The 27,544-nt window shown below is 37.0% G+C and overlaps 1 protein-coding gene across 3 annotated transcripts in view; it reads left to right on the top strand.

The window, feature by feature from the left end:
• Positions 1-27,544, top strand: part of INTS8 (integrator complex subunit 8) — a 50,271-nt gene that overhangs the window by 7,909 nt on the left and 14,818 nt on the right. For 2 of the 3 annotated variants that reach the window (XM_077876203.1, XM_077876201.1), the window contains exons 7-16: positions 3,661-3,768; positions 5,168-5,323; positions 7,673-7,773; positions 8,199-8,340; positions 13,716-13,786; positions 14,150-14,325; positions 15,985-16,118; positions 17,762-17,872; positions 21,661-21,862; positions 25,790-25,911. In XM_077876203.1, coding sequence (XP_077732329.1) covers positions 3,661-3,768; positions 5,168-5,323; positions 7,673-7,773; positions 8,199-8,340; positions 13,716-13,786; positions 14,150-14,325; positions 15,985-16,118; positions 17,762-17,872; positions 21,661-21,862; positions 25,790-25,911 — 1,323 coding nt within the window. The remainder of the gene's footprint in view (positions 1-3,660; positions 3,769-5,167; positions 5,324-7,672; positions 7,774-8,198; positions 8,341-13,715; positions 13,787-14,149; positions 14,326-15,984; positions 16,119-17,761; positions 17,873-21,660; positions 21,863-25,789; positions 25,912-27,544) is intronic. The other variant, XM_077876204.1, reaches the window with a different exon arrangement.

Here is a 27,544-nt window from a genome sequence, read left to right as displayed (position 1 = left end):
GCTTCTAGAGAAAGTAGTTTCTCTAAGGATCTTAAGGTTGTCTGCTTTCTGTAACTCTGGGCTCTAGCTCCTTTGATCACTTTCAGTTGATGTGAGATATCTTATGGATTCATGTTGTCGGTTTCTCTGCTGGATTGTAAACTCTCTGAGGTATCTCTTTTTTAATGGGTATTTCGCATCTTCCTCACTTTGTAGCACAAGATCTTTAGTGTAATAGAAATTGTAAGGTATTCAAAATTTGCCTAAAGAGGGCCACGAGGATAGTGCATCTTAAATTCTGTATGCTCTTCTTTGTGTTAGTTGGCATGTTGCTTTCTTTTTTGAAACGATTTGGCAGGTTTTTTTTTTTCATTAATCTACTAATTAATGTAAAGTCTACCCCCAGAGTGGGGCTTGACCTCCCAACCCCGAGATCAAGAGTCACATGCTCTACCCCTTGAGCCATGATTTCTTGATGGGTGCCCCTTGCATGATTTCTTGCATCACTGTTTCCCGTTCTGAAACGGGTGGGAATAGCTAGGGCAGTGTCTGGAGGTGCCTTTCCAGATTAGCTGGTTGTAGAGTTGAAGGTAGTCATTTTTTGGTACCTGGTGAGATGGAGGTCACGGTTGGAATAGGAGTAGTGAGGATTGACAGTTGGTAACGTCTTTAAATTGTTAATGAAACTTGCGTATAGGAGGGCTTCTGGCACTGTAGTATCTTGTAATCGCTGGGAGTCTGTTTAAAAATTATTGGTAATATAAAAAAATATTGGTAATACTTCTGATACTCACTGTAGAGTGGGGTGAGATAGAACCTGAAAAAGAGAACAACTCTTTATTTATTTATTTATTTATTTTTTAATTTTTTTTTAAGAGAACAACTCTTAACAAAACATCTCAGTGTGCTAGGTAAGCTGTCAAATATTCTCTTAATTATGTAGCTGAGTCCTAATTCTGTGTCTTGAATGGCAAATTAATAGCAATACTCACTTCCTGGCATGTTAATGTTTAAAGTGCATTCTTTACATTACAGAAATATACCTGACTCAAAAGGAAAATCTTTACATTCTTTCCCCAGTAAAACTGAAAGTATTTATTGTCCTTCAGGGCAGCTTTATTATAAGGCTTTTTGTTTTTAACCTATTGACTGTCTCTTAATTGTAGAATTTAAATGTTTTATATATTTATTTTTAAAGGTTTTATTTATTTATTCATGAGAGAGACACACAGAGAGAGGCAGAGACATAGGCAGACACAGAAGTAGGCTCCCTGTGGGGAGCCTGATTTGGGACTCCCAGAACCCCAGGATCATGACCTGAGCCTAAGGTAGACGCTCAACCACTGAGCCACCCAGGTGCCCCTAGAATTCTTTATTTTTTTAAATTGAGGGCTTGAATTCATGACCCCGGGTTCAAGAGTCACATGCTGTACTGAGCCAGTCAGGTGACCCTAGAAGTTAAACTTGTTTTAATGGGGGTGTCTGGCTGGTCCAGTTGGAGAAGCATGCGACTCAAGTAACTAAGTTGGAACCCCATTGGGTATAGAGATTAAAGATAATTTTTTTTTTAAGGTTTTATTTATTTACTCATGAGAGACACAGAGAGAGGGAGAGAGACACAGGCAGAGGGAGAAGCAGACTCCCTGCTTGATCCCCAGACCCCGGGATCACGACCTGAGCCAAAGGCAGACGCTCAACCTCAGCCACCCACGTGTCCCACTTAAGGATAAAATCTTGGGATCCCTGGGTGGCGCAGCGGTTTGGCGCCTGCCTTTGGCCCAGGGCGCGATCCTGGAGACCCGGGATCGAATCCCACGTCGGGCTCCCGGTGCATGGAGCCTGCTTCTCCTGCCTGTGTCTCTGCCTCTCTCTCTCTCTGTGTGACTATCACAAATAAATAAATAAAAATTAAAAAAAAAAAAAGATAAAATCTTGAAAAAAGAAGAATTAAAAATAAAAACTTGTTCTAATGGCTAGTATAGTAATACTTGAAAATATCCTTCTGATATCCTGTAATCTGTCTTTGTCTGGAGAGAGGAACTACATGAAACTATAATATCTATGTGTGCATGTGTGTATACATATCTGTATATCCATTTCCTTTTTAAAAATCTTCTTTAGCACCACTTTGTCCCAGATGGGAGGAAGCACTCTAGAGTGAAAATCAGCCAAACAGTTAATGTGGATTAAGTAGTGGAAAGCAGTATCATAGAGGCTGAGAAGAATATATCCTGATTCGTTCTATATATCATGCTTATCAATAAAGGGTAGTTCTAATGGATATCAGACTGTTAGGAGTTTGGAGGAGGAACAAGTATCTGTTAGCTAAGGTTGGTTTTGTGTAGATGGAAATACAGGGAGGGGAAATACAGGGAAGTATATGTCCAAGATCTGATATGAATGGGGACTTGAAAAGGCTGGTGTGGTTGAAATAGAGGAGAATAGAGAGATTCTGAGAGAGAAGTTAGTCCAGATTCTGAGACCCTTGAAGAGTAGGCCAAGGGATTTGAACTTTCTCCTATTTGGAATAATTTGAAAACTTTTAAAAGAAAAATCTATTGTGGCACTGGGGTGGTTCAGTTGGTTGAGCGTCTGACTCGTGGTTTCTGCTCAAGTCATGATCCCAGGGTTTGGGATTGAGCCCCACGTCATGCTCAGCATGGAGTCGGCTTGAGATTTGCTCTCCCTCTTTCTCTCAAATCTTAAAATAAAACCAACAAAAAACTCCTAAACCTGTCAGGATGTGTAGAATAAACTTGGGACAGGATATAAGGAACTGTGGGATCGAGGTTCAAGTCTGGGCTCTGCCAATAGTTGGTTATATGTCTTTAAGCAGACATTGTCCCCTTCTGGGCTTTACTCTGTCCATAAAACGTTCAAGTTGAATTAAATAAATAAGCTGAGTCTTTGATTTCTGCATTTGATGAATCTTGGCATCAGTTTAAGAATGTTCTTGAAGAAATACAGAAATTTTATTAGTAACTTTTTTAGTTGTCTTTTTCAGTCCTTTTATAGTCATTAATTCAAATTTCTCAATATTTCATTCTGGTCGATCAGGTGCTCTCCCCCACTTTAAAAAGAAGTGGCGATTGGGGCACCTGGGTGCTGTAGTTGGGTAAGGGTCAGACTCTTGGTTTCGGCTCAGGTCATTCTCTCCCCCGCCCTTTTCCCCGCGCACATGTGGGCTCTCTTTCGCTCTCTCAGAATCGCAAAAAAGAAAAGTGGAGATGATAGAGAATCCATTACGACGGTGAGTAGCAGCAGTGGTGACAATAAAATCCGGTTTCCAGAGCAGCTGCTAGCTATCCCAGGGCAGCCCTAGCAGGCGTGTAGCTAGCTGCTGCTCTCCGCAGTGCTGGCGGCTGTGGCTGCTGAGAGCATCGGAGTCTAGTGTTGCGATGCTGCAGTGCTCACAGGTCAGTTCTGGCTCTCATCTTGGCTTCTTGTCTCCCTTCAAGTCTGATTCTTTGGCCCATTAATTCTGTAGGCCACCTGAAATGTTAACCTGTTAAATCTGTTTTCTGCTGAAATCAGTCCACTGGATTCTGTTGCTTGTGACTAAGAACATTGTTTCATTGCTCACTGAAATGTGTTTCGCTGAGATAAACATATTATGAGTTTTGTCAGCTTTTAAAAATGAAAAGTTACTAATAAGCAAATTGATACTTATTACAATTTTAGGTGTGCTATGATTTGGGTGCAGCATACTTCCAGCAAGGCTCCACAAATTCAGCTGTCTATGAAAATGCCAGAGAAAAGTTTTTTAGAACCAAAGAACTAATTGCAGAGGTAAATACAGTGATAAAAGGCACATAACATTCAGTCCTTAAAAAGTCTATACTTTTTGGCTTTACTTTTTCTGATGATAATAAAAATAAGTGTTTATTGTAGTACATTTGCTAAGTTTTAAAAAATACTGAAAACATTTTGAAACTCTAATACTACTGCCTAGAAATTACCCCTTTGTCATTTTAGCTTATTTTCTTCCTGTTTCCATTCTTTGTTTTTATTACAGATGAGCTTAGACTAACTATATATACTATATTGTTATTATACTTAAATCTTTTAATATTTAAATGTATTCTCTTTTGCTGTATAGAGGTATTGTGATTTACTTCATTTCCCTAGTATTTGGGTATTTATGTTTGCTGCTGTTTTTTTTTTTTTTTTTTTTTTTTTTTTTTTTTTTAATGTATATAAAGCTGTAATATTTCTGTCTCCAAGCATATGGTTTTTTTGGTTTTTTAGATACTTTCAAGTTAAATTCCTACAGATAGAATTATCATGTCAGTGGTTACTAATTTGATAAAGGCTTTGAAACTTAAAACCAAGTTGCTTTCCAGGTACATTTCACTCAGGTGACTCTGATCTGTAGTGAGAGGTGTGTGTGGTGTTTTTGTTTTTCCCCCTCCAATTGCTAACGGTGAAATAACCATAATTTTTACACATTTGCATTTCTGAATTCTTAGTAAGGGTGAACTTTTTCATATATATATCACCTGAATTTTTCTTTTTATGATTCCTGCAACTGAATTTTAAAGTCTATAACTAGGTTTTCATGTGCTTGGTCCCTAGAAAAATTCCCGTTTCTGTCTCTCATCAGAGAAATTGATTAAATGCTCAAGAGGTTTACTTTACATCTATTCTAGACCTATTGAGAATCCCCATTTTACTTTTGCCCAGGCATCTCATCATATTTGTTCTCCTCTTATGTATTTTTAAATATTTTAAACTCGTTTTTCACAGTGTTCACTCTCAGTGTTAATATCTCAATTGTCGTATCTACTTAGGTATCTACGTTTTGTGTTGGCCTGGAAACACTAAACCAGGAGTCCGTAAACTTTTATAAAAGGCCAAGTAGTAGCTATTTTAGGCTCTGTGGGCTAAATTCAGTTTATGTGGCATATTCTCATTTGTTGTGTTTTTTGGTTTCCTCCCTTTACAACCTTACATGTGGTTCTTACCGTAAGGGCTATACTGAAATTGGCCACAGGCCACATTTGGCTTGTGAACAGTAGTTTGTTCACCCTTGCCCTAAATTTTTTTTGCTTTTTCGTTTTTTCTTATGATTCCTCCAGCTCTGAATTTTCCATTACATTTTCTTGTACTGTTAAAATGCATTGAGTGGGTACTAGACTGTTGTTTCTGTTACATCGATGGATAATGATGTATACTTCTTACTTTACAGATAGGTTCATTATCTCTTCATTGTACCATAGATGAGAAGCGGTTAGCAGGCTATTGTCAAGCATGTGATGTTCTTGTACCTTCTTCTGATAGTACATCTCAACAGTTGACTCCATATAGTCAAGTCCATATTTGTTTGAGATCTGGCAACTATCAGGTAAGATGTATGATGGGGATGTAATAGGGTAGTTGAAAAGCTTTGGAAGCCAGACACAACTGAGTTTAAATTCTGGCATTACCATTTACCAGTTGTATGATTTGGGGCAAGTCACAGTCAGATTGGTCTCTAAAATGGTGGTAATAATTAACTCATTGCATAGGCTTCTTACGAGAATCAAGTGGGAAGTTATAGTTTATAAACGAAGTGGTGCGTTATACAGATATTGACTCGTTTTGGTAATATCCTTTCTTGAGGATATAGAATTTGCCCTTGTTAAGTAAATTCTTTAAGATTAAACTCTTTAAGCAGGGTCACCTGGGTGGCTCGGTGGTTGAGTGCCTTTGACTCAGGTCATGATTCCAGGATCCTGGGATTGAGTCCTGTGTCAGGCTCCCCACAGGGAGCCTGCTTCTCCCTCTGCCTATGTCTCTACCTCTCTCTCTGTGTCTCTTGTGAATACATAAATTTTTAAAAATCTTAATTAAAAAAACCTCTGTAAACAGAACTTTTAAGGTTTAAAATTGTGGGTAGAGAATTGTTAGTTTTGTGGAGCCTTAAGTCTTGTGTCTTAAAAGTGACTTAAAAGTACGGCCCTGTAGCCTGGCCTTACTAGCCACCACAAATATTAAGACTGAAGAAGAAAGTGAGCAAGCTGGTGTTGGTGGTTTGGATGGTCTCTTACAGAGCTTGCTTTACCAGTGAGCCCGGTTGTTATCTCAATTTTACACATGGAAAGGGTTAAATTAGTCTCGATATTTTTATTGTCTTCTTTGGGTATATATTTTTAGTTTTATAATGAAAAATCTTTGGGAATTATCATTTGTACTTTTAAAATCTTTATCGGAAAGGCTTCATGTTACTTAAAGTAGGAGTCATGAAATGACAAAGCTACAGCATATCTTTAGTTTTGTCTCTACCAATGGGCTGTTAGCTGAGCTTTTTAGCTCACTCTTAAATAGAATTGATATTTTTTTTCCTTCCCCACAGAAAATAGGAGAAGAAAAGGGATAGTACTTCCTCTCCTTCCTCTGCCCCCTTTTCAAATTCTGCTTTGCCCTAGGGAAGAAGACTAAACTTTCTTAGGTACAGATGAATTTATTTATTTATTTAAAAGTCTTTTAGTTATATATCCCTAATATAGTAAGATATAGACTCTTGAAGAAGCTCCCTGGAGTGGTAAACCTATGTAAACGAGACCTTAGAAATACTACTCAGGGATAGGCATATGTTCCTGTGAATATAATGAAGAGCCAACACCTGTAAATCAAAGTATTGTAATGAGTAGCTAGGAAGAGTAAGTTGCAACTCTGAAATTTATCACTTCAGTTATCTATCTATCTATCTATCTTAGAAATCATATTTAGCCTGTTTTTTCTCTTTATGTAAACTGTAGTTTTTGTGCTGATCGAGTAGTTATTTGATGGCTTAGTCAGTTAAACGTCCAGCTCTTGATTTCATCTCAGCTCATGATCTTGGGCTTGTGAGATCCGAGCCATGTTCCAACTCTGCACTGGGTATGGAGCCTACTTGGGGATTTTCTCTCTCTCCTTCTCCCTCTACACAAACCCCCAATAAATAAATGAAGTAAATGAAAATAGTTATTTGAACAGCTGTAACAAATGTGTCTTCTCACTGGTGGGAAGAGGCTGTCTTGCCTCTGTAGCCATTGTTCATGTTTTGCTATGGAGGTGATAGTGTTTGCTCTATAGTTTTGAAATCACTTTTGTCAGTACTTTTGTAGTAGCAGCTCATTAGCTTTAAATGTTTCTGGAAATCCTCTTTCCTATCCCTATATTATCACTCCTTTTCCTCTTATGTTGCTTGTTAAAGACCTGAAACAAAGTCTATATGGAATAATGTGGGTATTTTCTATAATTCACTAGCTATTATAATTTAAACCATTTATGTTTATTATAATTGTTTCTTTGCATGCTTTTTCCATCTGAGTTATCTTAACTGTTTTGGTAGTTGTTGTATGAACTGAGGTTTAAATGGATGAGAAGAATTTTTACAACTTCTAATAACCTACCTGAATTGCTTCTTATTGATTGATTCTTCCTTCACCTCTCATTTTTGGTTCATGATCTTCAATTTAAAAAAGCAGGGTTGGGGGTGGGTGGCTATTTTTATCCTCAGTCTTATTTTAAAGTTTTAGAAAAGACTTTCCTGGTTAAGATATTCTTGTGATTATCTTCAATATATATTTTCCATTATAGAAAGACTTTTTTTTTCTTTTTGGAAAGACTTTTAAAGTAAAGTTTGCTGTGATTATTGAACTGGACACAATTTTATTTTATTTATTTTATTTATTATATTTTTGGACACAATTTTATGTTTGTGTTCTAGGATGTAGTAAAGATTTTCATTGAAGATAACTTAACCTTCAGTTTACCTGTCCAGTTCCGGCAGTCAGTATTAAGGGAACTCTTCCAGAAAGCTCAACAGGGGTAAGTGAATAAATTGAAGAATTACTTTCTTACTTTTGAATAAAACAGCGAGTGCATTTTGGGTTTATCAAAAATCTACCTCCAAATTCCCTGTAAGTCTATGACAATACTTTTAGTTTTATTATTATATGAGAAATAAGCGTAGCCAGAGGAACCACTTTAATGTTCATCTAATCTCATTTTAAAAGCACTTGGGAAAAATTAGCAGAATTTGGTTCTATTTTCTAAGCTGTAACTAAATTGTCCCTGGACAAATTTAAAACTTTTCTGCTCTATCCCCACCCTTGACATATGCTTGAATAACCTAAACCTAAAATCTTACCTCTCAAGGATAAATAACTCATTCTTGTGAATTTGGTTTTGTAATATATGCTTTTCTCTTATTAAAAAGAATATATTAGCAGATCTACTTTTGTATTCAACAGAAATGAAGCTCTAGATGAAATCTGTTTTAAAGTCTGTGCCTGTAATACAGTCCGTGATATATTGGAAGGTAGAGCGATTAGTGTTCAATTTAACCAGCTGTTTCTTAGACCTAATAAAGAGAAAATAGACTTTCTTCTTGAGGTAAGATATTTTTTCCCTATTTGATTTATAATTTTGCTATAAGCTTACCAGTGACCTCTTGGTTGCCAAATATGGTGCCCCCTTTCTCTCTTCATCTGGCTTGCCTATGTTTGATACTCCCGACGGACTGTGCTCTCCAACCTCATCCTTTGCTAGAGCTCTTTGATAGTTCTCCATTACTAGGTTTTCCTTAATCCTTCATCGACGTCTCTGTAGTGTTTTTCTGTTTATGGTCATTTGTTTCTGACTCCATCTTCTCATATCATTTTTAAATTCTCATTTAAAGTTTGGGTCACCTGTTGACTAAAAGTTCCCAAATTGTAACAATGACCTCTCCTGAGAGCTCCAGAATCTGTGTTTGCGTTGGATCTTTCTACCTCTTTCTTTAACTCTCTTAATGTAATAGTCATTGAGAGAAATACATAAAGCACAATTAAAAAAAAATTTATTCATGAGGGACACAGAGAGAGAGAGAGGCAGAGACACAGGCAGAGGGAGAAGCAGGCTCCATGCAGGGAGCCCAATGTGGGACTCAGTCCCAGGACCCCAGGATCACGCCCTGGGTCGAATGCGGGTGCTAAACCACTGAGCCACCCAGGGATCCCCGCTGTTGGTATTTTGATAGGAATTGCATTAAATATGTAAATTGCTTTGGGTAGTATAGACATTTTAACAATACTTGTTTTTATAATCCATGAGCATTTCTTTCCATTTCTTTGTGTCATCTTCAATTTCTTTCATCAATATGTTAAACTTTTTAGAGTACAGGTCTTTCACCTTTTTTTGGTTAGGTTTATTCTCCTAGGTGTCTTAATATTTTTGCTGCAATTATAAATGGGATTGTTTTCTTCTTTCTGGTGCTTCTTTATTGGTGTATAGAAATGCAACAAATTTCTGTGGATTAGTTTTGTATCCTCCTTTACTGAAGTTTACTGAATTGGTTTATCAATTCTAGCAGTTTTTTAGTGGAGTCTTTTGAGTTTTCTATATACAGCATCATGTCATCTGCAAATAGTGAAAGTTTTACTTCCTTACCAATTTGGATGCCTTTTATTTCTGTTTGTTGTCTGATTGCTGTGGCTAGGACTTCCATTATTATGTTGAATAAAAGTGATAAGAATGAACATCCTTGTCTTGTTCCTGACATTAGAGGAAAGACTCTCAGATTCTCAGCTTTTCGCCATTGAGGATGATGGTAGCTATGGATTTTTCATATGTGGCCTTTATTATGTTGAGGTATGCTCCCTTTAAATGGCTTTGTTGAGGTTTTTTTTTTTTTTATGATTTTATTTATTCATGAGGGACACTTAGAGAAAGGCAGAGACACAGGCAGAGGGAGAAGCAAGCTGCAGGGAGTCCAGGGTCACGCCCTGGGCTGAAGGCAGATGCTCAACCACTGAGCCACCCAGGGGCCGCTGTTTCTTCTTTTTATCATGAATGATTTTTAGATTTTATTAAAAGCTTTTTGTATTTCTATTATGATGCTTTGTAATTTAATTTTTCACCTCTAGTGTATGTGGTGAAATACATCAATTTTTAAATTTTCAAAAAATTCTGATTAACACAGTGGTATATTCATTTCAGGTGTACAATACAGTGATTCAACAATTCATGGGTTATTCAGTGCTCATCAAGATAGTGTTGACTTAATCCTCTTCACCTGTTTCATTCCTCGCCTCCTCCCTTCCCTCTAATAGTCATCTAGATATTTACTGTAGTTGAGTCTCTTTGGTTGATCTTTTTTTCTTTCATTCATTTGTTTCTTAAATTCTACATATGAATGAAATCATACGGTATTTATCTTTCCCTGACAGAGTTTTTTCACTTACCGTTATACTCTCTTGTTCTATCCATGTTGTTGCAAATGGCAAGACTTCATTCTTTTTTATGGCTATTTATTTTATTTATACACATCTGTATCCATTCATCTATCGATGGATACTTGGGCTGCCTCCAAAATGTGGCTGTTGTTAAAAATGCTGAAGTAAATATGGGGGTGCGTATATTCTTTTGAATCAGTGTTTTTGTATTCTTTGGGTAAATACTCAGTAGTGCCATTACAGGATTACATGGTAGTTCTGTTTTTAATTTTTTGAGGAATCTCCATCTTGACTTCTGCAGTGGCTGCAGAAATATGTTAATTTTAAGTGTCAGGCTACCTTGGCTTGTTTGTAGTAAACTCCAGTCATAACTTTTTATTTTTTAGTTGAGATATAATGGACATATAGCATATTCGTTTTAGGTATATGTTCTCTTTTTAAAATCTATATTGCAGGGTTTAGTTTGCTAATATTTTAAGGTCTTTTTTCATACATGTATGAGGTTGAGGCATCTATTTTTTTTTTTTTTTTATGTCCTACTTTTGGTTTTGGTCATGGTTACCTCATAAATGAATTGAGGTATCTTTTTTCCTTGCCTGGAAAAGTTTCCATAAAAATGAATGCTTCTTTAAGTGGTAGAATTTACCAATGAAATATTTGGGCCTGGAGATTTTTTTGTGTGAGGGAAGATTTTTTTGGTATTGCTTCAGTTTCAATGGATGTAGAGGTAATCTGTTTTTCCTGATTATTTTTAAGAGGTAATTTTCTAAGAATTTATCCATTTACTTTTATTTTTATTTTTTTTTAAAGTAGGCTCCAGGGGATCTCTGGGTGGCTCAGCAGTTTGGCACCTGCCTTCAGCCTGGGGTGTGATCCTGGGGTCCTGGGATTGAGTCCTACGTCGGGCTCCCTGCGTGGAGCCTGCTTCCCCCTCTGCCTGTGTCTCTGCCTCTCTCTCTCTGTGTGTCTCTCTCATGAATAAATGAATAAAATCTTTTTTTTAAAAAAAAAAAAAGTAGGTTCCATGCCTAGTGTGGAGCCCAATGCAGGGCTTGAACTCACAGCTCAGGTCAAGAGTTGGACGCTTAACTAGACTAAGCCACCAGGTGCCCCCACTTAATCTACGTTTTTAAGTTTATTAACTTTTAACAATGTTTACAGCATTGGATGCTTGGGTGGCTCAGTCAGTTAAGCATCTGCCTTTGGCTTAGGTCTTGATCTCAGGGTCCTGGGATTGAGCCCCACATCAGAGCTCCCTGCTCATCCAAGGAGTCTGCTTCTCCCTCTACCTTTGCCCTTACCCCCCACCCCCTAACTCAGGCTCTTTCTTTCAAATAAATTAATAAAATCTTTAAAAAGAAATAAAATGTTTATAGCATTTATAGAGATGCCCAGTATGTCATGTTTTAACTGTTTTTAAGAATTGAACTTAACACATTTGTTATATTGCTTATCAGAAGTTAACACCTATTACCTAAGTTTCATGACACATATACAGTGCATCACTATGTGTGAATAAGGTACCATGAAAGCATATTCAGGTGTTACTTATTGTAAGATCATTATTAATTTATAGTGTGTAGCAAAATTATTACAATATAAGTATTTTGTACATCAAGATGTATATATGCTATATGCTAATAGAGGAATCTATTCATCTGAGCATAATTTACAATGCTGTTTCTGAGCACAGTACTTGAAAACTTATTTCCTTTGTCCTTTTTTGCCTTTTTTTTTTCCTTTTGAGAGGCAGGGGGAGAGAGGTGGGAGGAGAGAATCATAAGCAGGCTCCACACCCAGTGTGGAGCTGGAGTGGGGCTCGATCTCAGCATTTTGAGATTGTGACCTGAGCCGAAATCAAGAGTCCGACACTTAACTTACTATGCCACCCAGCTGCTCCGGTTTTTTTTTTTTTCCTTTTAATAACCTCTTTATTGAGGTATAATCACATACTATTCATCCGTTAAAAGTGTACAATTCAGTGATTATTTTATTTTATTTTTTTTAGTTTTTAGTATGTTCATAGATTTGTACAACCACCACCTCAGTCAGTTTTAGAACATTTTCACCCTCCCTCTTCTACTCTACAACAAAACTTCTTACCCAGTAATAGTCCTTCATTTTCCTTCAGTCCCCTCACCCCAGGAAACTACTAAGCTACTTTTGTCTCTGGATTTGCCTGCTCTGGGCATTTCATATAAAAGAAAATAATACGTGGTCCTTTTTTTTTTTTTTTTTTTTAAATTTTAAAATTCATTTTAGAGAGCGATTGTGAGCAGGGGGAGGGGCAAAACCCAGGCAGACTCCACACTGACTGTGGAGCCTGACTTGTGGCCCTGTCCCAGGACCCTGAGATCTTGAGCTGAGCCAAAACCAAGAACTGGACACCCAACCATCCGAGCCACTCACACACTCCTTCCCCCCCGCCGCCCTTTACTAAATGTTTTTTTCTTTTCTTTTTATTTTTGTTAAAGATTTTATTTATTTATTCTTGAGAGACACAGAGAGGCAGAGACACGGGCGGGCCTTCCCCCCCGCCCCCTTTACTAAATGTTTTTTTCTTTTCTTTTTATTTTTGTTAAAGATTTTATTTATTTATTCTTGAGAGACACAGAGAGGCAGAGACACGGGCGGAAGGAGAAGCAGGCTCCCTGCAGGGAGTCCGACATGGGACTCAGTCCCAGGACCCCAAGGTCACACCCTTGGCCAAAGGTGGTGCTAAACTGCTAGGCCACCGGGGCTGCCCTACTAAATGTTTTCAAGATTCATCCATAATGTAGCATCTGTCAGTGCTTCATTATTTTTTTGTGGCTGAATAATATTCCATTGAATGGATACATTATTTGTTGCTCATTTTGTGTGTCTATCAGTTGATGGACTTTAGGGTTATTTCCAATTCTTGGCTATTATGAATAATGCTGCTGTGAACATTCTGTGTTTTTTTGTTAACATATAGAGAGTATTTGACAATTTCCTTATATTAGGGACTTTTATAGTGATTGCTTTATTTTGGTTTCACGTAAGTAATATTTGGAGGAAATCCTAATCTGATGAATAAAGTCCGAATATTGTGAGATTGTTATTTGTAGGTAACTAATATTCCACAACTAGTTTTTGTTATTCTTTATTTCATTGTTTATTTTTAAAACCTCTGTTACCTTCTTAATTGTTGGTTCTCAGTACTTTAGCTATTACTAATCATTCAGCTATCTCAGGTGAAATCTTTCACTTTTCTGGCTGGAGCTGCGGCAGAATTTATCACCACATATAATTGGTTAATATAATCTATACATTTTGGGAGAACTCTATACCATGCTAGGTAGGTTATTCTTTTTTCATATAAATACCTGCAGTTGTTGAAATGTTCATATTCTACTCACTCTCCATAATGGTTCTTAGTCACAGTCTTATCTTAAGTTACGTAGCCAAATCTGTGATTGATATGTAACTGAAAAAGGAGAATTTGGTTGTTTTCTAAACTTTTCAAACTGTAAGGTATGTTTTTTAAAGGGTCAATATTCAAATAAAAATTACTCAAATTACTCAAATTCCTAGGTATGTTCAAGATCAGTAAATTTAGAAAAAGCTTCAGATTCTTTGAAAGGAAACATGGCTGCTTTTCTAAAGTAAGTGATTTTTTTTCCCCCCTTAACTTTCAATTTAGTCCTGTGAGAAAAATAACTTTAATTACTTTTTGTATTTGTCCTGCATGTCTTATATCCAGGTAGTCATTTGAGAGACAGTTCAGATTTGTGTAATGACACAAAATTTAGGATTTATATTAGTTATTCTTTCTGTATATTGGGACATGATGTCACAATTTTAAATAAGGACCAAAAATTTTTTAAGATCTATTTCAAATATTATTATACAGTTTATGAAATGGGTAGCTTATTAAATGGTTTGTTAATAAAGATTGGTTAATATGATTGTTTTCCCCAAACTAAATTATAAACTTTTTTTGTTTTACAATATTTTTACTGATCTAGGAATGTGTGTCTGGGGTTGGAAGATCTGCAGTATGTTTTCATGATTTCTTCACATGAGCTTTTCATTACATTGTTGAAAGATGAAGAACGAAAGCTACTTGTTGATCAGATGAGGAAGAGATCCCCTAGAGTAAATCTGTGCATTAAACCTGTAACTTCATTTTATGATATCCCAGGTTAGCTCTCTAGTCTGCTAGCGAAAATGTTGGCACATTTTGCCCCTCTGTTATATTTGCCCCTCAGTGTATTTGAGGTTGCCCTCGCACTTGTTTTAATTTATATCATTAATTAATTAGAAATTTACTAGTCTTCTGTAGTCCTATTTCTGTCTAAGCAGTTAAGTGCTGGAACTCTGCTGAGTCTATGGTTAATGGAGATTGAGGCCTAGTTACATACAAGATTCTAGCTGGGGAAATATACCAAGGTGATTCTCCTGCTGCTGCTGTGTTCTTAGAGGTAAAAATGAGAGCTGGGAGGGGAGTGGTAAAGGGTCCTGAGACTCAGAGAGAGTACAGGCTCTCCTGCATTTCTGCCATCAGAGCGGAGCTATTATAGTATCTGCTGGCTCAGTATACCAGTTTTGAGCAACGTTGCCATTTTTTTCCTTATTTATTTGATCATTTTCTTCCATTTTTGCTTTTATTTTATGAATACATAAAATAGTAAATATAGTGCTGTTCATTAATAAGAAACATAAGCTTTAGAGCTTAATGTAGGTGAGACAATTCAGTTGGTTTAACAAAACAAAATTGTAGCTGCTTGAACCTCACTAGGAAAATGACATTAGGACCTAAAATGCGGAGAATGGATTAATGAAGACTGTATCTGAAAGCTGAGTTGTAATTAGGGATTTTTTTTTTTTTAATTTGTATTTATTTATGATAGTCACAGAGAGAGAGAGAGAGGCAGAGACACAGGCAGAGGGAGAAGCAGGCTCCATGCACCGGGAGCCCGATGTGGGATTCGATCCCGGGTCTCCAGGATCGCGCCCTGGGCCAAAGGCAGGCGCCAAACTACTGCGCCACCCAGGGATCCCGTAATTAGGGATTTTAATGATCTTTTTGTTTTTCTGGGAAGGCGGTGCCTCCACCTTCTTTTCTTCTTCCTTTGAAAAGCACATTTTTAGTATTTGCCAAAACAAAAATATATTTATATGTGCCTTTATTAACATATTATGTTTGAAAGTAGGAGACTTTTTAAAAAATTTTTTTATTTTATTTATTTATTTATTTATTTATTTATTTATTTATTTATTTATTTTTTAATGATTTATTTATTTATTTATTTATGATAGTCACAGAGAGAGAGAGAGAGGCAGAGACATAGGCAGAGGGAGAAGCAGGCTCCATGCACCGGGAGCCGGATGTGGGATTCGATTCTGGGTCTCCAGGATCGCGCCCTGGGCCAAAGGCAGGCGCCAAACCGCTGCGCCACCCAGGGATCCCTAGGAGACTTTTTAAATCTAAACTTTTCAAACTGTAGGGTATGGTTTTTAAAGTGTCAATGTTCAAATAAAAATTATTTGAGACAGGAGACTGCACAACTTAAGTTTTTCTGTATATCCCATCTTGTTCTTTCCATGAACAGTTACTGATTTTTATCTGTTTATATTTTTATTTATTTATTAAATGCAGGCTTAATACAAATTGTTAGGTTTTCTGTATCAGGATAAAATTTACATTGTGTTGAATGAATGAGTTCTGAAAATGAGAGCTGTTTTTCGCTTAGAGATATAATACTTAACAAACATACAATTTCTCTCAACAAATTATTCTCATATTTGTAGGATTGTTTCTTTGAATTAAATTATTATTGAAATAGAAATCTCTTCTTAGCTTCAGCAAGTGTCAACATTGGTCAGTTGGAGCATCAGCTGATATTATCAGTGGATCCCTGGAGGATTCGACAGATTTTAATTGAATTACATGGCATGACTTCAGAGCGCCAGTTCTGGACAGTGTCTAACAAGGTTAGAAATAACACTTTTTCAAGAGTGGATAAGAAGGGGGCACCTGGGTGCCTCAGTTCAGCATCTGCCTTCAGCTCAGGTCATGATCTTGGGGTCGAGCCCCATTCGGGCTCCATGCTTGGTGGGGAGTCTGCTTCTCCCTCTGCCCCTCTTGGACACTCATGTGCCTGCGCATGTGCTATCTCAAATAAATAAAATCTTAAAAAAAAGAGATAAGAGTGTTATACTTGTTTTCTGATTGCAATTTACTTATTTTTAAAAGGATTTTGAGAGGCAGAGAGTACCAGTGGGGGAATGGGCAGAGAGGGAGGGAAGAGCAGACTCCTTCTGAGCTTGGAAGAGCCCAACGCAGAGCCCATCTTAGGACCTTGAGATTATGACCTGAGCTGAATTCAGATGCGTAACCAACTGAGCCATCCACATCCTCCTCTGATGTAATTTAATAGAAGAGTTATTCTCTGACCTTTTTTAGAATAAAGACCCTGTTTGCTCAATAATGTTAGGGCTTTCACGTGACAAAATGCACTTTGAACATGACTGATGGAGAATATACAAAATGTCAAAAAGGATACTTGTAAGTCTGTAACTTCTACACTTGATCTTAGCCAAAAAGCTGAGAAGAAAAGTGATGAAGTCTGTAACTTCTAAAAATAAATTTATAAAAAAAAATAAATAAAAATAAATTTATATTCTATTTATTGTCATAGCATCTCCAAATATTTTAAATGTAGCTGTAAGTATATGTATAAGGAATATTTTCTATGTAGTCTCTAGCTGCTTTGCTATGTGCTTAAGATTGCTTGCAGATTGAAATTGATTCATAAAAACTTACTTGTAGGAAGTTTTTGACTTTGCATGTTCATTTAAAAATGCCCAGCTAATGGACTTACCTATTTCTGAGTTTATTTGTTTAAAAGCTTTTCTGCATGCAAAGTGCAAATGAAAATAACTTTTAGAACACCATCTCAGTGAAATGTAACTAAGGTCCAAAGGAGATAGCACATAGATGTGGGAGAAATCAAAGTACTATGGCAGTACTTCTAACTTACTGTATACTTGTCTGCTAAAAGTGTAATTAAAAAAGCAGCCAGAAATTTATGTACATTTTATGGGGTTTGAACATGGAAGTGCAGTGAAATGAAAAACTTCCCTGAACATTAGTGTTGATGCTAGTAGTACTCATTTTTATAGATTAGGAAGTATAATAGTTGGAGAGTTCTGATCTGACTGCCTGAGTTTAAATCCAAGCCTCTATACGTACTAGCTATAGAATCAATCTTGGGCAAGTTACTTAACATTTGTGCACTTCGCTTTTCTTATCTGTAAAATGCGGATAATTGTACCTACTTCAGAGTATTGTGGTGAAGATCACATAAAAATATATCTATATACTCCTAGGGTTTTTTTTTTCTTCTTCTTTTTCTATAGACTGTCCTTTAGGAAGTTCCAGTCCATTTAAATTAATATTGGCTTACAGTTCATTTTGATTAGCATTTCATTATGGCTGTCATTTTTCTTTCTCTATAAAGGTGACCTTGGCATGACCATTTTAAATGTGATTGAAGATTATTGAAAGATTCTTCTCTAGATATGACTGTGTGTGTGTTTATGTGTGTATATTTATATATTTTTCTCTTTCCTAGTGGGAGGTACCTTCTGTTTATAGTGGGGTTATCCTGGGAATTAAAGACAATTTAACAAGAGATTTGGTTTACATTCTCATGGCCAAAGGTTTACACTGCAGTACTGTTAAGGTGAGTAAAAGTGTACATCAACTACTGGTTAAGAATATGCTTTATATTCAGCCAGAGTCTGACCTTAGAAAAAAAAAAAGCGTTATTAATTTTACCATGAAACCCAGGAATCAGAATTTCCTATATTTCCTTGATCTTAAAATATAGTTCTAGGCCTAAAATGTTTTGTTTTTCTTTTTCTGCAAAAAGATATTTTAAAGGGGTTGTAGTTCATTCTTTTTCCTTCACCTTGATAACTGGAGTCTTGGATATATGGATACTGCTCCATTCCTTTTTAAAAATATAGAGACCATGAAAAATTATTGATTGTATCTTTAGGATTCTGTTAGTAAAATTGTGTTCCAAATCTCTTAAAATCACTTTTGTAATTTATTTTACATAAGGACTTTGTAGTGTATTTGGGAAGTTGAGATGTAAGTGAAATGTTAAATAAATGATTTAAGATGGTATAATTGTGCAAGTATTAGTACAGAAAATTTTATAGGCAGGTTAAAGATGACATTTCCAAACTTAGTTCAGGCAGAAATCCTGAGCTCAATAAACCTCAAGGCTTGAATAAGTTAGCGAGGTAAAAGGGATGGCATCATGGAAAAGCTCAAAGATAAGAAATAGGATGGTATACATGCGGATTGGCAGGAGTAAGCTGATGGTAGAGTGCCACTGGTATGCGCGGTGAGGCTGTGATGAGGCTAGAGGAGGAAGCTAGGTGCAACCGGTACAGAAATCACCTGAAATACTGTTCGAGGTCACATGCCCTGTTCTTTCTCCACGTTCTGCTCTCTTTTCACAATTTTCCTCTTCCAGCTTACTTTGTTTTTTTTTTTTTGTTTTTTTTTTTTTTGAAGATTTTATTTGAGAGAGAGCTTGTGAAAGAGAGCACAAGTGGGAGGCGGGGAGAGGAAGCAGCAGACTCCCCGCTGAACAGGGAGCCCAACTCTGGGGCTTATTTTAGAAAGGTGGGACAAGAGCTATACTTTAGCTTTATAGTAAGTTTTGAAACCAAGTGCTGTCAAGGCCTCCAGTTTTATTGTACTTCAAAATCACTTTGGATATTCTAGGCCTTTTGCTTTGAATTTTATTTATTATTTTTAATAAAGATTTATATAAACTCTGTGCTGAATGTGGGGCTTTTGATCGTTCCAATCCAAGATCAGGCGTCAGATGCTGTATTGACTGGGCCAGCCAGGTGCACCCCTCTTCCTTCCCTCTATTTATTTATTTACTCATTCATTCATTCATTCATTCATTCATTCATTCTTAAGAGTTTTAAGTAATCTCTCCACCCATTGTGGGGCTCAAATGATCCTGAGATCAGAGTCACATGCTCTACCTACTGAGCTAGCCAGGTACCCTTCTCTTTGCTTTTTAATATAAATTTTAGAATCAGCTTTTCAGTGTTTACTTAAAAAAAAAAGCTTCCTGGGATTTTGATTCAGATTGTAATGAGTCTCTCTGTAAATCAATTTGGAGACAATTGATGGCCTTAGTATGTCTTTTAATCCGTGACCTTAGTATGTTTTCATTTATTTAGGTCTGCATTTATTTATATCTTTGTCTCATCAAGTTCTATAATTTTAAGCTTACAAATCTTGCATGTATTTTGTTAGATTTATCCCTAAATGTATATATGTTTTAAAATAAAAAATAGTGTAATTCATTTTTTTAAAAGATTTTATTTATTTATTCATGAGAGACACAAAGAGAGAGAGAGGCAGAGACCTAAGCAGAGGGAGAAGCAGGCTCCATGCAGGGAGACCGATTTGGGGCTCGATTCCAGGACTCTGGGATCACGACCTGAGCCAAAGGCAGACGCTAAACTGCTGAGCCACCCAGGCATCCTGTGTAATTCATTTATTCAGAAAGTCTGTATTTTTCTACACTTTAGCATCTCCTTAAACTCTCCCTCCAGAAATATTTCTGAGGTTAAATATTCAATTTCTGATAGAAATTTTTACTTAAAACTGTTTTTAAGAGGGTAGGGAGCAAAGAACCGTTAGTAGATAGTGCTATAAACCAGAGGTCCTTCAAAGCATGGTTGCCACACCAGCAGCATTGGCCACATTTGGGAACTTGTTAGAAATGCTAAATATTGGGTCCCACTCTTGACCTGCTGAATCAGAAATTGGGGATGAGGACCAGCAGTCTGTTTTAATAGGCCCTCCATTTTGATGCATGCTAAGTTTTGAGAACTATTTCTAGACTAACACTAGATTTTTCTTTTTCTAATGTGTGTGCTAGGTTTTCATTCAAAATGTAGTATTTTACACCTCAAGTGTAAAATAAAATAGCCAGTTTGGACTGGTCACAGTTCACATGCTCAGTAGCCACATATAGCTAGTGGCTACCATATTGGACTATACAGCTCTATATAATTGTGGAGCTATTGAAAAATTTATAATAGGCGGCTTGTCATTGGCAGCTTTTCTTTTTCCACGCCTAAAATAACTAACGTTTATTGGGCGCAGAGATTATTCTGCAGTTTTCATATATATTTATTCTTTCATTTATTCTTCACACATACACACAAACTGTGTAGAAGGTGTTAGCTCAGTTTTGTAGGTGGGAAATCAGAGTCAAAGGTATTGTCCAAGGTCACGCAGCTAGTAAGTGGCACAAGTATTAGAAAGGATAAAAGAAAACAGAGGGAAACATTAGGAGGTAAAATCTAGAATTGATTGCTTATTGATGTGCGATGAGAAGGCAAGAGGGAGGGAAAAAAAAATGGAAAACAATACTTAGCTTTCTGCTTTGGATGCCAGCAAGTAAATATACAGAAAAACATTTTTGAAGGATTATTCATTTTTATAGTGGTTAATTTGGGCCTATAACTGGAAACAGCCTGAAGTTTGGGGAATGATCTGGGCTAGAAATACAGATTTGGGAGGCCTTAGAAATCACCCAGGGAGAATATACAGAACTGAGAGGATGCAACATCGGGTCCAAGAAACAGTGGCATGGTGGGTATGAGGACCAGACCGAGGTCAAGTCATAATAGCCAAGGGAATGGAGAGAATGTCAAGAACAAGGGAGTGGGCAGCCCTGTGATTGCAGCCCTCAAGCACTGTAAGATAACTGAAAAGTGGTCAATAGGTTGCACAATGAGAAGATCGTCATTTAGTAAAAACTATTTCTTCATTGTCTTGGGGGTAGGAGTCAAGGAGGCATGTGGGAAGACAGAATGAATGAAGACTTCTCTTGGAAAAAATTAGTAGCAGATATGTAAGAAAAGGGTTGGATTGTAGTGTATTTATTTATTAGCCAATGACGTGAACTAGTAAGGGGTGTGTGCAAAGATTTTAGAATGTGAAACCTTGTTGAAGAATGTATAGCCTAGGTATAGTAGGGTACTTGTCACAGAATCTGTATGCATTCTGTATATACATATATATGTTTAAAATGTATAATTTATGTGTATGTATATATTATGTATGTGTATATAATATATATAGCTTATATATATAAAGTATATGTATATGATGTGTATATAATATGTAAGTTCTATAAAAGCTTTTTTTGGTTACAATTTATGTACAGCTTGTTTAATAATATAGCATGTTTTTATACTGTTTATTGGATTTTAATTACAAAAGAATTAAGTATGTATTGGAATAAATCAGTGACACAGATGATAAAAGATAATCTGGCTTCATTCTCCAGGATAATCAGTGTAATTCATTTAAATGTGTAAATCATTAAATTCATTTAAATGAATTCTTTGTTCTGTACTCATGTACATTTTTTGATTCTAGAGGAAAGGTGAGCCAGTGATCTGTTATTTCTTTCTATAGGACTTTTCCCATGCCAAACAGCTGTTTGCTGCTTGTTTGGAATTGGTGACAGAGTTCTCACCGAAACTTCGTCAGGTCATGCTGAATGAGATGCTGCTTTTGGATATTCATACACATGAAGCTGGAACAGGGCAATCAGGAGAGAGGCCTCCTTCTGATCTTATTAGTAGGGTGCGGGGATATCTGGAAATGAGGCTTCCTGGTAAGACGTTCACAAAGTCAAATTTCAGAAATGTGCTACTCAAGTAATTGTAGGGAAGAATCTTAACATGTCCTTGGCTTTTTGCCAACCTTATTTATTTATTTATTTATTTATTTATTTATTTATTTAATTTGCCATCTTTAAAAAAGTTACTGCTCTCCTAGAACAGAAATCAGGTGTAGAGATCTCTTAAACATTGAGGATAATGTAGGGAAACTATTCCATTTCCTAGGATTACCATAACAAAGTACCACAAGCTAGATGATTTAAAACAGAAGTTTATTCTCTCACATATTTGGAGACTAGATACCTGAAATCAAGGTGTCTGCAGGGCCACGCTCTCATTGAAGCTTTTTCTAGCTTCAGGTGGCTCCCAGCAGTCTTGGGCATTCCTTGGCCTGGCGCTTCACACTCTGTCTCTGCCTCCTTTGTTACGTGGCCTTCCCAGTGTGTCTTTGGGGGAGGGGTGTGTGTGTGTGTGTCCTCTTACGAAGGCAACGGTCATTGGATTTAGGGTCTGTCCTAATTCTGTATGATCTCATCTTAACTAAGTATATCTGTGAACACCCTCTTTCCAAGTGAGGAAAGTCAGGTCTCAGGTGGAAATGAATATTGAGGAAACATTGTTCAGCGAAGTATAAAACTATATGGCAATTTTAAGATACTCTTTTAACAAAGAATTAAAATGTTCTAGTAAGTATAGGTTGAATGTTTGATTCCTCATTACCGTCACAGAAATCAGATTGCCAGGGGGTCAAGAACTCGCCTGTCACTTTAGGAACAGACCTTGTGTGACCAATTGTAAGTGTAACTATGTTGTTAGGAAAAGGGGCTTATTGTATAAACTATCTCTGTTGTATGTAAATCTTGCTTAATTAAAGCAGTTTCCTAATTATAAATCTTTTACTAATATTTAGAGCAATTAAAACATACTGTACACATTTAAAGCTATAAAATTGAAGTGTAAAGGAAGGTGTTAGTAATGTGCCAAAACAGAAATGGCTTCTGGCCTTTGAGTCTTTTGGATAAACATTCTGATTTCTAGGAAATAATACAACTTTTTAGCACTGTATGAGTTTTAATGCGTCAGTGCCCTTTAATGTCTTACGAATTGATCCATGGGGCACGTGGGTAGCTCAGTTGATTAAGTGTCTGCCTTCGGCTCTGGTCATGATCCTGGCGTTCTGGGATTGAGCCCCTCATCAGTCTCCCTGCTCCTGCTTGCCTCTCTCACACTCTTTCTCTGAAATAAATAAATAAAAATGTTAAAAAATAATTGATCTCATACTGGTATTATCAACTGACACATGCTGTGTGTGCGTGTGTGTGTGTTTTAAATAAGGTGGAAGTTTGATTTTTTGTATGATTTCTCTGAAAGTAAAAGGAATTTTTAAAAATTCTAACATTGTTGAGTGTTAGCTGCACGCGTCAGCTATTCTAAGAGCTTTAGGTGCATGACTCATTTAGTCCTGGTGGCAGGTCTGTGAAGTAGCTACTTTAATTATTCCTGTAGCTACTTTAATTATTCCTGTTCATAAGTCAGGAAACAGGTGCGGAGAGGTTAAGGAATTTGGCCAAAGTCATGCAGTAAGGGACATAACAGTGATTCGAACCCATCAGTCCAGGTTAATCTTTGAAATGGATGGAAATGCCTTTAAATAAGCACAGGTCTGTTTGTAGTACGTTTTTGACCTTTAAGTGGTTTGGAATTCATATCACTTTCTGTTTTTGGTCTAAGACTCCTAGGACTGCACATAATTTATGTAAGTTCTTGTTGGATGTTTAGCTGCTTGTCCCTTAGTTTGTGTTACAAATAGTGTTTAAAACAGAAAGGCAAGCATATCCTTTATTGTTAGGAGGAGCAAACACAGACTCAGTTCCTGGTCTTCAAGCCTCAGTTACAGACTGAGGTCCCTGGGTTCAGCAGATACCTGGCTCTGATGTTTGACAGCTCTGCACTCCACTGCCACTGTGAGAGTCGGGTCTCTCCATGGGTCGGGAGGCGGAGCGGTACAAAAAGGTGTCCTCTGCCTTTTCCTCTCTTTTCTTTTAAGGTTTGTTCTTTCGTGAGAGCCTGTAGGTTGAGGGGGCAGTAGGGTGGGGAGAAGGAGAGCCCAGCACAGGCTCAGTCCCCTGATGCAGATGCATGACCTCAGCTGAAATCAGGAGTTGGAGGCCTGATAAACTGTACCACCCGGGTGCCCCTCCTCCCTCTTTTTTTAAGGAAAAAAAAATTGTTCCCTGGTGATATTGGGTCAATTTTGATCAAATTAGATGCATGCCCTCTGTAAAAGAGGGTATTAATGTGGATTGGCCTGTCTCTATCAGGAATTGGAAGTGATGTTAATGGACAACAGATCCATCCTTCTGTTTATAAATAAGGACTACAGATTAGTTATTCTAAAGCCAGTAATGTCTTATGGGAGAAATTTTCCTACTTTTATTAATTTTTTAAAAAAAGACATTTTAGAGAGCATGTGAGTGTGCATGCAAGTGGGGGGGTGGCAGAGGAAGAGGGAGGGAGAGAATCTTAAGCAAACTCCCACCTGAGCCTGGAGCCCAATATGGAACTCCATCCCACAACTTTGGGATCATGACCTCAGCTGAAATCAAGAGTTGGACGCTACAACTGACCAAACCACCCAGGTGCCTGAAATTCCTCAACTTTTAATACCTTTGTATTTTAGGTAACGTTCTATTGAGATACTTGTCCTGTTATGTTCCTTAGATTTCAGAAAAATTGAATTCTAGGCCTGCTCTGGGTTCCTGTTGTAGCATAGGACTCTACATTTAGAGATAATGATTAATTGCATTGAGATGCATACAAGGAAGTTAAATCTTCAAATTACTGCTTTTCAGGCTGTATCAGAATTCTCCCTAGATTCGGATTTATTTTTAAGAACCTTTGTTGGTCTTTTATTGAGGAGTGCTGGGTGAATAAAGGAAGCCTTGGAGCCAAATGCTGTGTGATCTTGAACTCAGTGATAGGCATGCATTGGGGATACTACTTTCACTTCTGGTTGTTTGTTTGTTTTTGACAGTGATACAAATAATGTATAATTTATTTTGCTGTGTTCCTTTACCACTCTTTTTTCATTTCAAATCCTTTTTGGGTAAGGTGAGAAATAAAGAGCCACAGGCTGTCTTTTTTAGAAAGATGAAAATATAGGTACTCAAGACATTTAATAGCTCTGTTTTCAGTTAACATTGTTATTTAGCATTCTTTTGATTTTTTTTTTCTTTTTGCTGAAGTACATTAAAACCTGAATGGAAAAAAAAAAAAAAAACCTGAATGGTATATACTTTGAGCTATGAACATTTGTAACCTATTTTATATTAAGGTATATTTAATAATTATTTCAAAGGAAATTATGTGCAAAATAGTTCCTTTTTTTGTTCAAAACAATTCTGGGTGTTTTTTTTGGAGGGGGTCTCATTTTTATTTAAAATTGTTTTTGGTATAGTCAGTATTTTTTTAAAGTGAATGACTTGTTTCTTAGGAGTATTTATTACATTTTAATCAGAAATATTTAAACTACGTTTACTCAGAGTTGTTACAATTCTATGTTTTAGCTATTTCTGTGATCTAAATGTGCTAAAAGTTTATACTGTATGTACCATTGCACTTTTTTGTGTGTTCTCTGCTCACTTGAATTACAAGTTTCTAGAGGACAGGTACTGTGAACTTCCTCAGGAGGGCATTGGGTATGTAAAATATTCTTAGCAGATGATTTTGTTGATTAGTAGGACCATGCAGTCTTTTGTTGGGAAACCTTAACTTTCTGGAAGAAATGTAAAACTTTAGAATTTTTCTATTTTTTCATCTACAGATACTTTTTAATTTGTTTAACTGAAATCTTAGTACGTATTTGCTTTGTTCTCATTTTAATGTTATGATGGTAATTCCGACTGTTTTCCTCTTTTTAGATATTCCTCTTCGTCAAGTTATTGCTGAGGAGTGTGTTGCTTTTATGTTAAACTGGAGGGAAAATGAATACCTTACACTGCAAGTTCCTGCATTTCTGCTTCAGAATAATCCATACGTAAAGGTAACTTGTGTTTAATCTAAACAAAAGGATTATTAGGATGAGATTATTGTACCCGTTTCTTTAGTTGTTTTTTTTTTTTTAAGATTTTATTTATTTGAGAGAGAGCAAGCAAAAGCAGATCAAAGAGGTGGAGGAAGAGAGAAAAGGGGGAAGTGGACTCTTTGTTGAGCTGGGAGCCTCCTGCAGGGCTTGATCCCAGGACCCTGGGATGATCATGACCTGAGCTGAAGGCCGACACTTAACTGACTGAGCCACCCAGGCACAAGACTCTTGTCACTTTTTTACTTTATTTTTTCCTCCTAATTTCATGTATGTCCTTTTAAAAACTGAGCTCATTTCAACTCTCTGAAGATTCACTCATTTCTTTTGTAAAGTTTTTCTTCCTTTTGTTCCTAAAATTTATTGTCATAATTTGAATCATCCTTCTCTTTGAAATTTTAGACATTGGATTATATCTGCTTTTTTAGTGAAATTTCTGTATCGTGATTTCCTCATATCTAGAGTATTTGTCTGATTATGCCCCATAGTCTTGGTCTTTAATAAGGTCTCAGAGAGAACCATTTTGTTCCAGATATTTCCTTTTATGATCCTAGCTTGTTGCTCAGGACTGTACAGTAGCTTTTTCTTTGCTTCTCTCAGCAATGAGTTCTGGGGAGCTGTGCTTCAGCGGACCTGAGTGTGTGTTTGATGGCTTGCCGTGTACAAGGGCACAGGATATTGTGCTGCAAGTTGCCTGATTTTGGGCTGAGTTCTCCCACTGCTTCCTGCAGTCTCCTTGATCTGGCCCAGAAGAAGGAGGGATATCTGGTGACCTTGCTGAAGAGTCACTGAAGCATTTCATCATCTCATCTGGTTAGGGTTTGTGTGGCACCTTCCCTAGTTGGCGCCTTGCTCCCTTGTCAGAGAAAGAAGTTTAGAGTAAGGGACTTTGTTTTGAAAATACTATAATTTGGAGCAGTTTCCAAAATTGGAATTTGGCGTGGGACATGGATACACATGGGAAGGGAAAAGTCTGGAAGGATATTAGCAGTCATTATCTCTGGATAGTGGAATATTAGGTGATTTTTATCAGTTTTATTTTTCATGTTTTTTTTTTATTTGAATATTCTGTTAATCATAAAAAGGAAAGGGAATAATCTTAATTAAGCATGTAACTAAAATGTGATCTTTTGAAATAATATGAAACTATACAGTCTCCCTCTTGGATGAGTGTGGTATATTGGAAAGTGCACAGGACTGATGGACGCGTGGGTTGTAAGAGACTAGCTAATAGGAGGAGGAGGAGGGCTTGGTGGTAATAGTAGTAGCATAGGACAAAGACCTATGTCTTTTGAGTGTGGCCTACAAGGCCTTAAGGTATAGGTGCTTCTTCCTCAGTGTGCTGGTTCCTGCTCCTTGGTCACACCGGTTCTGTGCTGGCGGTACCAGAGTACTCTGAGTACTACCAGGGCTCTGTACGCCGATGCTTTCTCCACCTCTGCATGTAAGCATGTGCCATTTGGTCGCTTAGCCAGGGTGCCCTGTCCGCTTCTGCCTGTTAGTGTGGCTTCTTCGAAGCTTTGCCTTATTCCTTTCTCTGCAAATGAGTAAATCACTTTCTCCTCTTATTACCTTTGAACTGTGCCACTGGCCC

This window comes from Canis aureus, chromosome 28 (assembly GCF_053574225.1).
Source record: "Canis aureus isolate CA01 chromosome 28, VMU_Caureus_v.1.0, whole genome shotgun sequence".
NCBI classification, from domain to species: domain Eukaryota; kingdom Metazoa; phylum Chordata; class Mammalia; order Carnivora; family Canidae; genus Canis; species Canis aureus.
The sequence above is the reverse complement of the archived record's forward strand: the minus strand, read 5'-3'. Positions and strand labels throughout refer to the sequence as shown.